Genomic DNA, 13,362 nt, shown 5'->3' on the forward strand with positions numbered 1-13,362 from the left:
TCCGATAAATCATTGCGTGTAACCCGCAAAAAGGTTTATCTGAAAGTGATTCACGATTTAGAGATTAATCCAGACAATTATTCAAAAAACCAAGATTGAAATCAATATTATAGGTTTGCATCATTGATCGAATTCATCATCCAGGTACGCAATTATACAACATAAAAGAGCAGCAAGCATAAGCTGCCAAATGGGGAAGCCCGACACTTGCCTAACAAGATTCTTAAGTTAACCAGGAAGCTCTTGCTACAGCAATGTCAGAAAAAGTCATGACTGACGAAAAGCTGGTGTCTACCATAAAATAAAAGTAACAAGACAAATCAAAGCTGAGCAAAGGTTACACGAAAATAGCATACACCGGTCTGCATAAGCTGAAAGAATAACTGACCTTTTTCCATTAAGAAGCTTAAGCTTCCCCAGAGAAATTCCAACTGCCTATAAATAGAACATCTCACCAAAGTGTAATTATTCTCATTCACTCTATTTTCTCTTTACTCTCTCTCTCTCTCTCTCTCTCTCTCTCTTCATACTCCTACAATCTCTTTATTGTATTATATCACTGATTCTCACGCCGGAGGTTGATTGTAGGAGGCCCCCTCCTACGATGAGACTAACCAGTCGTGTTTTCTTTGATTCTTAGCAGGTTAGGAAGCTCTGGTTAGGCACATACTATTGAATCGCCATATCATTATTGTTGGCTATCCCGATGCAGCAACAAGTAGCACCCACTGTGGGGCTACTGCTACTTAGAACAACAATTCCGGTAGTTTTAGCTCCATTGTTCTCCAGTATTATCCTCTTATGGCTCCAAAGAGTAATCATAATCAAATTATTCCTATTAACGATGACCGGCTGGAAAATGACTCCTCGCCGGAGGAAAATATTGTTTGTAGTTCGCCGGAAATGAGCAGGCCATTGGTCACGTCATCACCATCTTTTAAGTTCCAAACACCACCCTCGGCTAGAAGCGGAACATTCTCTCCAAGGAGTTATTTTCTACTTCCGGTAGAAAGAATAGATATTACGCCAGATGGTGTTAAATGGAACTTCCTTCAGCTCAGGGAGTTGATGAACAATTATGCTCAGGAGGAATGAGAAGGGAGGGGGGGGGGGGGGATAAGGTTAGATTATAATGAGGAACCTGAGATCACACTCTCTCACACTTTCTCAGACGAAAGAAATACTCAGGGACTCGGCAGCTGACAGATAAAAGAATTTGAGAAGACAAGCTCTCCTCGGGAAATGATGAGCCTCACAGCTTCACCCATAACCCTTAATGAAATAGGATAATACTTGTAAAATCTTAAATAAATGATAATGAAACCATGCTTTTGTAAACTGTAGTAGCAACAAAGCCACTAAAGTGTGACATTCAAAGCAAAAGCATAAAATCGTATACATTCAATAATGTGTTCGAGATTTTTAGTGTCTAGTAAAACACCATGAATTTCTATCAGCTCTTGTAAAACTTAATTGCTTAATCAATTCAAAAAACTGAAAACAGCCTCCTACACGATGGATACTGTGATTTCTTCTTTTGTGTGCAAGTAACGTAACACAATGTGTATTGTAAATTTTTTATTTGGTCTACAAGTAAGATTCGGTAACCTAAAGTAGTCTAAGATATTGATATTAAAGTCACATGAACAAAAAAAACAACGTAGGAACAAAACAAATTATTGGAACCAAATTAAACACCCTTCTTTGAACTGTTTAATAAACTCCAGAAAATTATACTAATCGAATACTAAACCTATCATGACTTCAGTTTATAAACAAATAAACAATACTAGATAAATCAAGCTAAACCAATAGATAAGCATGTACAATTAATGAACTTATTTTAATGTTTATTAAACTTTTATTTTATTATCTCGTTTTAACGAGGATATCCACATAAAATGAAATGTTGCAAAAGTACATAACTTAGTTTTTAGAATCAAGGCTAGGAACAAGGCACAATGCATTCTTCTTGTGAAGAACTATTCCCGGAGTTGTCAAGGTGTCGATATCCTCCGCCTTCATCCCATTAGGCAAGTTCCACTCGAACGCGTAGATAAGATTTGAAAGGATCAATTCCACTGTCGTAGCTCCGAGTGACATGCCAGGGCACCCTCTTCGTCCCGACCCAAATGGGATGAACTCAAAGTCCAAACCTTTGTAATCAATATTACTTCCCATAAACCTCTCCGGCTGAAACTCATTAGGGTTTTCCCAAGTTTTAGGGTCACGCCCTATGGCCCACACATTGACATAAACCAAAGTCTTTTTGGGTATTGTGTATCCGGCTAAAACACATTTATCAATGGTTTCATGTGGCACCAAAAGAGGTGCAACCGGGTATAATCTTAGTGATTCTTTTATTACTGCCTTTAGATAATTGAGCATTTGTAGGTCATCTTCTTCAACCTTCCCTTTGTTTCCTATAATCTTCATCACCTCTTGTCTAACCATTTTCAAAGCTTTTGGGTTCTTGATAAGCAAAGTCATAGCCCACACCACAGTTGATGCAACCGTCTCGGTACCTGCCAAGAAGATATCCTGCAAAATAGTGTCGACGCATTTAGCAATCATTGGTGCAACCATGGTAACAAAATATAGAAGTTCATTTCTCCTGATATCATTAAGATAACAAGGTTGTTCACGAGCCGAGCTTAGTCAAGGCGAGCTCCAGCTTAACTCAACTTGAATTTTAAACCGAGCTGAAAACTAGAGCTCGAGCTTGGCTTGGTTTTAAAAGTATTGGCTTAGTTTAGTCCGGCTCAGCGAAGTGGACCGGTAACGCAATGATGGTGACTTAGGTCTGAAAGATTGAATGTCTTTTATTTGCATCATAAAATGTATTAAAAGTTGGGGTTTATTAGCGAGCTAAAGTTCCAAACGACCAAGCAAACCTTGGCTCGAGTTCGGCTCATTTACAAGCAGACCCAATATTGGTTCAAGCTCGGCTTGTTTACAAACCAAACCATTTCAATTTGAGCGATCTTTTTTCAAGTTTTCTAGGTGAGCTTTAAGTCATGAGCTATTTCGTCGGTCTTACCATTAGTATTGCTTTGATGTGATCAAAAGTGAGGCCAAATGAGCAGGAATCATCTTTCTTGAGCCCAAGCAAGATATCAACGATATCATCTTGCAACTTTGGCCTCTTGGGATTCAAATGCTCGTCAACAAGCTCTTGATAGAACTCATCCATGTCGTCGAAGTTCTTCTTCAGCCTAGCCATGCTTCCATTGAGATGATCAAGCCACCCCATCAACGGGAAATGATCCCTAAAATAGAAGTTCACCAACACCGCTTGACACTCCAAAAGAAGTTCATGAAATCGGCTCATTTCTTGTCCCTGCCTCTTACCATACGCAATTCTACAAATGATAGTACTAGTAAGAGTCATTATCATCTCGTTCAAATTAATCACTACTTCAACTGAACCTGGAGTAGTGATTTGCGATCTTATGCTATCAATCGTGAGAAAGACTTCTTTTTCACGATCAGGACAAAAAGATTGCACCCTTTTCTGGGTGAATAGATGAAGGGTGCAAACCTTTCTCATTTCTCGCCAATAGTCATTATAAGGCGTTAAAACCAAACCCTTGTAGCCATAAGTGATCATTCTTTGCCCCGTAAAAACAGGCCTACTACAAAAGATCGTGTCGTTTGTTTTTAACACTTCTTTTGCCATTTGTGGCGAAGAAACAACAACTGCTTGGACCCGACCAAGCCGCATGGACATGAGGGGGCCGTAGAGTTTTGATAGTTGCCATAGGTGGTCGGAAAGGTGGTTGGTGCGCAGTTGGTGCAAGTTTCCGATTATCGGAAGGCCGGAAGGGCCTGGTGGAAGATTTGATCTAGGGTTTTTAATTTTGGCAATGATAGACATGAAGATTAGAGAGACGATTGCTAATACAATCACCTCGAACTCTACCATTGTTACAATATTCTTGTGAAAAGTTTGGTCATAATTTATACGACAGTCCTGTACGTTGATTATTTCTTAAAAGTCTTAAAGTCACCCATGTGGAAATTTACTATTTTCTCTGTTCAATAATGTGATAGCTAGCATACAAAATTATGTCATCCCCCCTTTTATGTTTTTGGCGGATTGTGTTAGGCAAAATATCTTTTGACACCTCTATTTTCTTAAAAAAGTTACTTTCACGTTTATATATAACTAGCCAGTTGTCTGGGCAATGCAGTGGTGTACGCGTAAACGTAATCGGTGTTAGTATGTTTTTAACCTCGCAACGGTACGTACGTAACCCGACGGTGGTATGCATTTAACGTGGCATCGGACGTGTAACCGGTGACAGTAAGCGCGTCACATAACGCCTATACGTGAGCAACTCGGTATGTCATCCACGTAACTGATGCTTAAACGCGCGTAACTGGTGGCAACAAACAAGATGCAAAGATGAAATGTATAGTAATTTCAAATAATCTATTTTTAACCCAATCCGTTTTAACGGACCAGTTCCGACCCGAATTCCGTTTTGACATGAACCCTTTCGATCTAAAGTCATCCTAAGATGAACTAAATTAACCCTTTTTGTATTAACATGTTCCAATCTAACCCGTTCCAACACCATTAGCCGAACCTGTCCGACCAGTTGTCGGTAATAAATGGTAATCGCGTAACATGTTAGTTTTTAAAAAATTAATAAACTATAGCAATACCATACTCAAATTAAAGAGAATAAAATGCTCGTTTTTATGGTGTATTTTTTTAGAAAAAGTATTAAAGAGTAAAAAGTTACTGTCATTAAAGAGTCGTGGGGGTAGTTAGTTTAGAATTAGGGGGAAAAGTGTAACTATTTAATAAATTAACAAAATTTGATTGAAGTTAAAGGACTATTATTGCAGTTTATTTTTGAATGAGCAAACTACTTTGCCCCTACATTTTTAAAATTCGATGCATTATTACTTGTATAACATGCAATAAGAGTGGTACCTCTTAAAATTTAAGAGGTCCCTAACTCCTATATTATATATAGTATAGATATAGATACATACATCATCACTTCATCAAGACAGACAGGAATCACCCAAGTCTTGTATTATGGTTTTTTGTTCACATTTGTTGTTGTGAATATATATATATGTATAGGTATTGGATTATTTCAGAAGTTTTTTTACAGCGAGAAGTGCAAGAAATGAAGGTGTAACTCCATTAATCTCTAATTTCACTCCCTTTCTTATGTGTAGGTGCGTTGTGTAGGTGCATATGTATGTGTGTAGGTACGTATGTTTGTATATGTGTATGTATGTTTGTATGTGTGTAGGTACATAAGTTTGAATGTGACTCGGTACATTTATATGTTTGTAGGTAAGTTTGAATGTGTAATTAAGACATAAATACAACCAACCTACATATATGTATGTAACATCATATGAAAGGGAGTGAAATTAGGGATTAATGGAGTTATACCTACACTTCTCGCACTTCTCGCTGTAATATCACTTCTCGCAAGATCCATCCCTATATATAGGGCCTGGTTCAAGAGAGAAATGATATTACTGTAAGAAATGTGATAAATGAATATGGACCACTAGTTTTGTTTTAAGTTTTAAGTGCTTAAAGATAAATAAAAAAATTATTAATCATTCTCTTTCTTCAATTAATATAACTAATAAACCATAATACTTATTTACTTAATTAATATAACTAATTAAATTATTATAATTGAAAAATATTAAGAACTCATTTATTTTTATAACTTATTTTTTGTGTCTTGAATTTTTATCCTATACAAGTATAATTTATTTATACATTAAAATTTCTTTCTATCCAAAACTAATTTCTTCCAACTCAATATATTAATATCCATAAAAACATACTTAGATTATAATGATTAATACCAAAATACTATTTTACATGTGTTTGTATTAAAAATCAACAAAAAAAACATACAACCTATACAAAAACGTATAATCTACACTTGTTCTAAGAATAAGACAACATATAACCTACACACGAAAAACATATTGTGACATCCGTCAATTTCAGGTCTTATTTGTATTCGTTTATTATGTAAACCGACCCGTTTTGTAAACTGAAACCTTCGATATAATCAAAATGATGTATTTTATGTGACAATATTGTTTTACATTTGTTAGGGCTTGAAAACACCCTTTTCGGTCCATAAAATTGTCTTAAAACGCTTAAAAACAACTCCGAGGGCCAAAACTGCCAATTTTGAAAATTCAGAATTTCCACTAGGTGACCTTAGTGTCGCGCTAAAGTCCAGGGGCAGAGACCTTAGCGCTGTGCTAAGGGAGGTCTGCATAGAATTCGTTTTTGGCTTATTTTTATGCAAACATGTGACCAAAACACCCCATTTTCATGCAAAACACTTTATGCTTGACCCTTTCAACTTACTTGTTGACACCTAGATGTATCACAGATTTAAGATCTAATAACTAATTAACAGATCTAGTTCATTGTTGCTCTAAACGATTATATATTATGTATGTATATATTAGTATTATTTGTATTGTAGGTGTAGATATATTATAGATTGGATAATTATGAGAAGCTTTGATTGAGAGAGAATCTGGACAACAATTCAATAAAGTTATCTCCAAAACTTAAATTAGCAGTGGAATGAACCACTATATATAGAAGATGGGTCTAGTTCGTTACACATTCCGTAACGAACTAGCTACCCACTTCGTTACATACAATAAACATGATAAACTTAACGAATCACCCCCTGATTCGTTAAACATCCTTAACGAATCATGAGGGAACATAAATTAAGTCTAGTTCGTTAAACATCCTTAACGAACTAGATGATACCTTAACGAACTACATTAGTTGTCTTTAATAATTATTATATAAATAAAACGATAAATACAAAGACTCGAGACGCAAAACCGTGTACTAACAGACACCCCCTCGTCTTGAGCTCTTTGTCTTTAACGTATTTGAAGCGCTTGCTTTGCCAATTCCTGCAACTGTGAATCCCATGCTCATGACATACCCGAACAACGCGTTGAAACTGCATTGCACGGTCATAGTCTTCACTACGCTCAAATAAAATCTTGTTCTTGAAAAGCACGTCGTTGTCAGTCTCTGACAAGTTCACGAGCCACATAGGATCGATGATCTTTATTAGCTCGGTCTTTACTCCTTTACCCAAGACAATGACGGCCTCGCCAGTTCGGTTGTCGTAGTACCAGCGGTTGAATGATAAAGACATGTGTTGATTCAACGTCTTCACCGGCGCACGCTTCATGGTCTTTGGCAGCTTTACTTTAAGAACCAATTTTCTCCAGCCCGTCCATGGATCAATCTCATTGATGCGCTTACGAGTAGGAACCTGTGGCATAAGAAATTTAAACCCATGGTTGACCTCGAATAGCATATGTTGATGAACCATATCTGCTATTTGATCACCCCCAAGGTTTATAAACGGCCGACACGCGAGGGTCCGAACATCCCAACGCGGTAATGAGAGAACATCAGTTATCCTTTCATAGTATTGGATACCGTTCTCCCATTTGACAATACATACTTTCAACTCAGAATCATATAGATATGAAATAATGTCACCTCGCAATTTGGATGCGTTATTGAAAGACGTCATCTGATTAGCTTGAGCACGAGTGACAGCCTCAATCTTTAGCTCTTCATCAACATAGCGATACGTTTCAATGATCTTTCAAGCTTTCTTGTCTTGAAAACCAAACCATTTCTGAATATCAGCAACACTCGGATCATTGATCGAGTCAAATCTTGTGTCTACCACACGTTTCCCCTTTGATACATTATCCAAATGATCCTCAGCTGCTTTGAATGTTTCCTCAGTAAACACCGGAGCACCCTGATCAACATTGGTGTGTTGAAACAGATCAGGGTATTCCTCAGCTGTCGCATCTTCAATCTCTACCTCCTCGTCTTTATAAATAAAAGTCGTATTCATCTAAATCGTCAGATCATTTAAGATCTCTTCATCGTTCTTGACTTCCATATCCGGCTCAGCTTCTAACACGGTCAAGTCATCATCATTTAATCCAAGCAGTAGGGAAATCTGCTCTCGTGTTAGAGACCTCTCGACAAATTGTCCCTCCTCGATCTCATCCTTATTCACCACACTTCTAACCACCCCCGATCCATCAAAAAAAATGACGGTGTCAGTTCAATCATCTCAATGGATTTGGAGGCTGTATAATCATGATACACGGTAATCTGCTTGCCCGAGTCACCAGCACCAGCACTCGTTCCTGCACCAGAGGACGAACCGTGAGCTTTTTTCGGCTCATCTTCTGCACCAGACTCATCTGGATGTCACACCCTCAAAATCCACTAACGGAGTTTTACCGTCAGAGGGTGTGAACTAACAGGATCGGAATCATTAGTTATAATCAAACCATAAAAACGTTTAAATGCAAATAAGTGCGGAAGCGTAAACCATATAAATAAAGATGATTCAAACAATGCATGTTCCTAGACCGCGCGCCCGCCTCGGCTACCTGAGAATAACATACTAAAAGTGTCAACACAAGGTTGGTGAGTTCACAAGTTAAATAAGATAAATCGTTTAGCGTTTTGCGTAACCTCGTTACGACGAATCAGTGTTTTGCGTAACCACGTTACGACGTTTAAGTGTTGCGTAACCACGTTACGACGTTTAAGTGTTGCGTAACCACGTTACGACGTTTAAGTGTTGCGTAACCACGTTACGACGTTTAAGTGTTGCGTAACCCCGTTACGACGTTTAAGTGTTTTGCATTACCAGATAGTGTTATGTCAAATTATATATCGATAGGTAGCTAATCTATACAACAAGTATCGCTAAGTGGTTCGCGACCGAAGCTGACTGTTTATCAAGTGCCCGTCACCAGGTCAATCCAGACCATGGTAAATGTTAGCCAAAATTACACCCACTCAACCTCCAGTTGAGCTTAACGTCGGGTGGGGTTTGTCAAACCCAGTAGTACTACTCAACAGTGACTCGCTATTCCAAATATTAACCGGTCCGATGTGTGGGACTTCAAATGTTACGTTTGCCGCTTAGCCTTTACAAGTGATATATAATTTATAACAAAATCTTAAATATGTGTTTATCTCAGAAAATATGTTTATCGGAGTATGTTATCTCCCCCAAGTGAAAAACGTTTGAAAACAGTTCAAAGAGCGGGGTAAGTGAAACTCACTGTTTGCGAAGAATATCCCGATCTAGATCACCAAGTGATGTGCGTCGTAGAAACTCTCTAGCGTTCTAAATAACAAAGAGATTTTCTAAGTATCGGTACTTTTAACGAGTCTCTAGACTCGGCACATAATACCTATGCACGTAACAGATTTCGTGTTTCGTTTGTGAATTGTGTGTGACTTAAACAAGTACAATTGTGATACGATACATGAGTGAGCAATTACTTTCGTGTCACGTACTAATAACATACTTTACTAGCAATTATTCCCGTAAGGGCATTTTGGTCAACAAACAAAGATTAACTAACCATTATTCCCCATAAGGGCAATTTGGTCAAAATACAACAATTATACAAAAACTATCATATTTCATGCATTCCTACACAACTCAGCAGCTAGTTTCGTTATGACAGAATTTCTACTTGAAAGATTGCACTAGTTCACCGATCATAACGTCTCAATTAATTCACCAAAAATCACCACAGAAGCATACATATCTTAGGTTTCCAGAACATATTTTATCTTATTTTTATTCCACATATTTTTCTTATAATGACCAAAATATTACAGCAAACTCATATCAGTCAGATTCATGTGCAACAGAATGTTATTTGCAATTCCCATTAAACAAAAAATCCAATAAATGCAAGACCACTTGGGTTTGGTTCCTAACTCAATGAGTCAACTTCCAGAAGTGGAACCAACCCAATTGGTCTCGTAGTTCATGAGATATAACATTTACAACATAACCTAACAGCAGGTCTAACAGCTCAGCTTTGCATCACGTTTTTGTAAAATCATAAAAGTATACTTCCACTTATCCAAAAATTACGAATTTATACTTTATAGAAACTAGACTCAACCTAGTTTACTGCAGTACCCACAATCTCAATCAATTTTCACGTTTACACTTCGTTACAGTCACTTAAACATCGTATATACATTCTGTCCAGAATCTGTTCACATCAAAACTCAACATAATAACAATCTATGAACTATCATGCATCCATATAACCCTCTAGACACTATAACTACTATCCATGCATATCAATTACACCATACATACAAGATTAGGGTTTGTGTTTTAACTCAAATCAAAGACAACAATGAATCATGCAACAACATCAATACTAGTTATCAATCATCATGAATTCAACAACCACCATGTTAACTCATACATACATAAGAAAATCGGCTGCCTAGGGTTTTTGATTAACCCATTAAACATCAAAATCAAACAACAAGAAGATAAAGGATGATCAATTATACCTTCCTAGCACCTAGTTCTTGGATTAAACACTTGATTAAGGCTTGAATGTGTGTATGGAAGTGACGGCAGCCAAGGGTGGGGTGGGAGCTTGTTCCGATCGGGTTTTTGAAGAAAGAATAATAATAGGTTAGGGTTTAGTTAAGGATATATTTATAATAATACAAGTTACACTCTAGTCCCTAATCTTTCAAGTGTTACATCTCTAGCCTAAACTAGTTGGTTCTTGTTTCTTGTTTAACATTCCACATAACAATCAAGTAACACACATATATCTAACACATAATACTCACATAATTAGTGTTTTGACGTTTGTCGTTTATTTATCAATCGTTCGCGTCAACTCGTTTGCGTTTCGGTGCAAATCCCGAAAGACTACACATGTAGTAAGTGTTAAGCGTCATTTAAACCCTAGTTTAAATGTAATGAAGTGTGCGTTATAGATTCAACGATCTTAAAGTTTGAATTGACGGAGTTGAGTTAACGGGGTTAACCTGAAATTGACGATTGTCACATCATTCCCATGTTAAAGAATTTTCGTCCCGAAAATTTGAGTCAAGTCATGATGAGTGTCTGAAAAAAAATAAGAAAATTTTCAGTTTGTCATATCATCCCCTAGTAGAAAGAAATTTCGTCCCGAAATTTAGTTCATACCTCCGGTGATGTTTGATGGTTTGCCGGGCTTCGCGGTTTTCGGTGTTTGGTTAGCCCTTCAAAAAGGTGAGGATACTTTTTCATCATGTGATCCTCGCGTTCCCATGTGAACTCCGGTCCACGTCTCGAGTTCCAACGAACCTTAACGATTGGAATTTTGCTGTGCTTGAGCGTTTTGGTTTCCCAATCCAAAACCTCGACTGGTTCCTCAATGAACCGTAACTGTTCATCAACTTGTAGTTCCTCCAAAGGGACTACTTGGGTTTCATCAGATAGGCATTTCTTCAAATTTGATACGTGGAATACATCGTGTACGCCACTGAGTTCTGTTGGTAGGTCCAGTCGGTACGCCACCGGACCAATGCGCTCAGTTATCCGGTACGGACCAACATATCGTGGGTTGAGTTTGTTTCGCTTACCAAAGCGAACCACACCTTTCCAAGGTGAGACTTTGAGTAACACCCGATCGTTCACTTGAAATTCGAGAGGTTTTCGGCGCTTGTCGGCGTAACTCTTTTGGCGATCTCGTCCTGCTGCCATGCGATTTCGGATTTGAACAATCTTTTCCGAGGTTTCGAGTACCAGTTCTGGACCAGTGATTTGGCTGTCACCCACCTCTGCCCAGCAGAGTGGTGATCGACACTTCCGTCCGTACAGTGCTTCAAACGGCGCTGCTTTAATACTTGCGTGGTAGCTGTTATTATACGAAAACTCTACCAAAGGTAAGTGGGGTTCCCAACTTTTTCCGAAATCCAACACGCATGCACGCAACATGTCCTCTAAGGTCTGAATAGTTCGTTCACTTTGCCCATCCGTCTGAGGATGGTAGGCTGTGCTCATATCAAGGCGTGTGCCTAGGGCGCTTTGTAGTGACTTCCAAAAGTGCGAAGTGAAACGAGAATCTCGATCAGAAATGATTGAGACAGGCACTCCGTGTCTAGACACTACTTCTTTCATGTAAACGCGAGTCAGTCTTTCCATTTTATTCGATTCCTTAATCGCTAGGAAGTGCGCGGACTTAGTCAACCGGTCAACGATCACCCAGATGGTATCGCATCCCGTTGGTGTCTTAGGTAATCCCGTGATAAAAATCCATTGAAATTTGTTCCCATTTCCACAAGGGAAGTTCTGGTTGTTGCAGCAAATCAGATGGTTTATGATATTCTATCTTTACTCGGGCGCAAGTCAAGCATTTGCTCACGTAGGTGGCGATGTCGGCTTTCATGTTCGGCCACCAGTAAAGTGCCTTTATGTCGTGGTACATTTTATCCGAGCCAGGGTGGATAGAATGTCGAGACTTGTGTGCTTCGTCCATCACTAGAGTTCTCAACTCTCCGTATTGTGGAACCCAAATCCGGTTCTCAAAATATCGGACCCCGTCCGATTTGGTTTCAAGTTGTTTGTCCATGCCCCGCATGAGTTCTGATGGAAGATTATCATCTTTCAAAGCTTCAAGTTGTGCATCGCGAATCTGGTCGGGTAAGCTAGCATGAATTGTGAGTTGCAATGCTCGTACTCGTCTGGGTTTATCGGTTTCTTTTCTACTGAGGGCGTCGGCCACTACATTGGCCTTGCCAGGGTGGTACTTGATGGCACAATCATAATCCTTATGCAACTCGACCCAACGACGCTGTCGCATGTTCAGCTCCCTTTGATCGAAGATATGCTGGAGACTCTTGTGGTCGGTGTATATGGTAAACTTGGTACCGTACAAGTAATGCCTCCATATCTTAAGAGCAAACACCACAGCTCCGAGTTCCAAATCATGGGTCGTGTAGTTCTTCTCGTGAACCCGTAGTTGTCTAGAGGCGTAGGCTATAACCTTCTCGAGTTGCATCAGCACACAACCGAGACCTTGTATAGATGCGTCACAGTGTACCTCAAAATTTTCCGTTCCCTCGGGGAGGGCTAAAATAGGGGCGCTACAAAGCTTGGTTTTCAACAGTTGAAAAGCGGATTCTTGCGCGTCACCCCAGTTGTACTTAGTGCCCTTGTGAGTCAAAGCGGTGAGGGGTTGAGCAATCTTTGAAAATCCCTCGATGAAACGCCGGTAGTAGCCGGCCAGTCCTAGGAATTGCCGCACCTCAGTCGGAGTCTTGGGTGCTTCCCAGTTTTTGATGGCCTCTACCTTACCGGGATCGACATGGATACCATTCTCGTTGATCACATGTCCTAAAAAGTGAACCTTGCGAAGCCAAAATTCACATTTCGAGAGTTTAGCATACAGTTGTTCCTTCTTCAGTAGTTCCAGAATTATCCTTAAGTGCTCTTCGTGGTCAGTCTCGTTCTT

At 39.0% G+C, this 13,362-nt stretch overlaps 1 protein-coding gene across 1 annotated transcript; it reads right to left on the reverse strand.

Moving 5' to 3' along the window:
• Window positions 1-1,896: 1,896 nt before the first annotated feature.
• Window positions 1,897-3,976, reverse strand: LOC143547577 (6,7,8-trihydroxycoumarin synthase-like). The gene is made up of 2 exons (XM_077038971.1): window positions 3,041-3,976; window positions 1,897-2,541 (listed from the first exon to the last, which is right to left on the reverse strand). The coding sequence occupies exons 1-2, from the start codon at window positions 3,923-3,925 to the stop codon at window positions 1,927-1,929; spliced, it is 1,500 nt and encodes a 499-aa protein (XP_076895086.1). The 5' UTR covers window positions 3,926-3,976; the 3' UTR covers window positions 1,897-1,926.
• Between the last annotated feature and the right edge of the window lie 9,386 nt (window positions 3,977-13,362).

The sequence above is a fragment of the Bidens hawaiensis genome, unplaced genomic scaffold, assembly GCF_021521415.1.
Source record: "Bidens hawaiensis isolate Kalapana, Puna unplaced genomic scaffold, B.hawaiensis_p1.1 tig00014741_1, whole genome shotgun sequence".
NCBI lineage: Eukaryota > Viridiplantae > Streptophyta > Magnoliopsida > Asterales > Asteraceae > Bidens > Bidens hawaiensis.

What these genes read in the sequence shown, in the direction of transcription:
- LOC143547577 (XM_077038971.1), bottom strand. Translation starts at nt 3,925, where the DNA reads ATGGTAGAGTTCGAGGTGATTGTATTAGCAATCGTCTCTCTAATCTTC. An exon ending in ACATCAAAGCAATACTAATG is followed by an intron (nt 2,542 to 3,040) that starts GTAAGACCGACG and finishes ACTATTTTGCAG; the next exon opens with GATATCTTCTTGGCAGGTAC.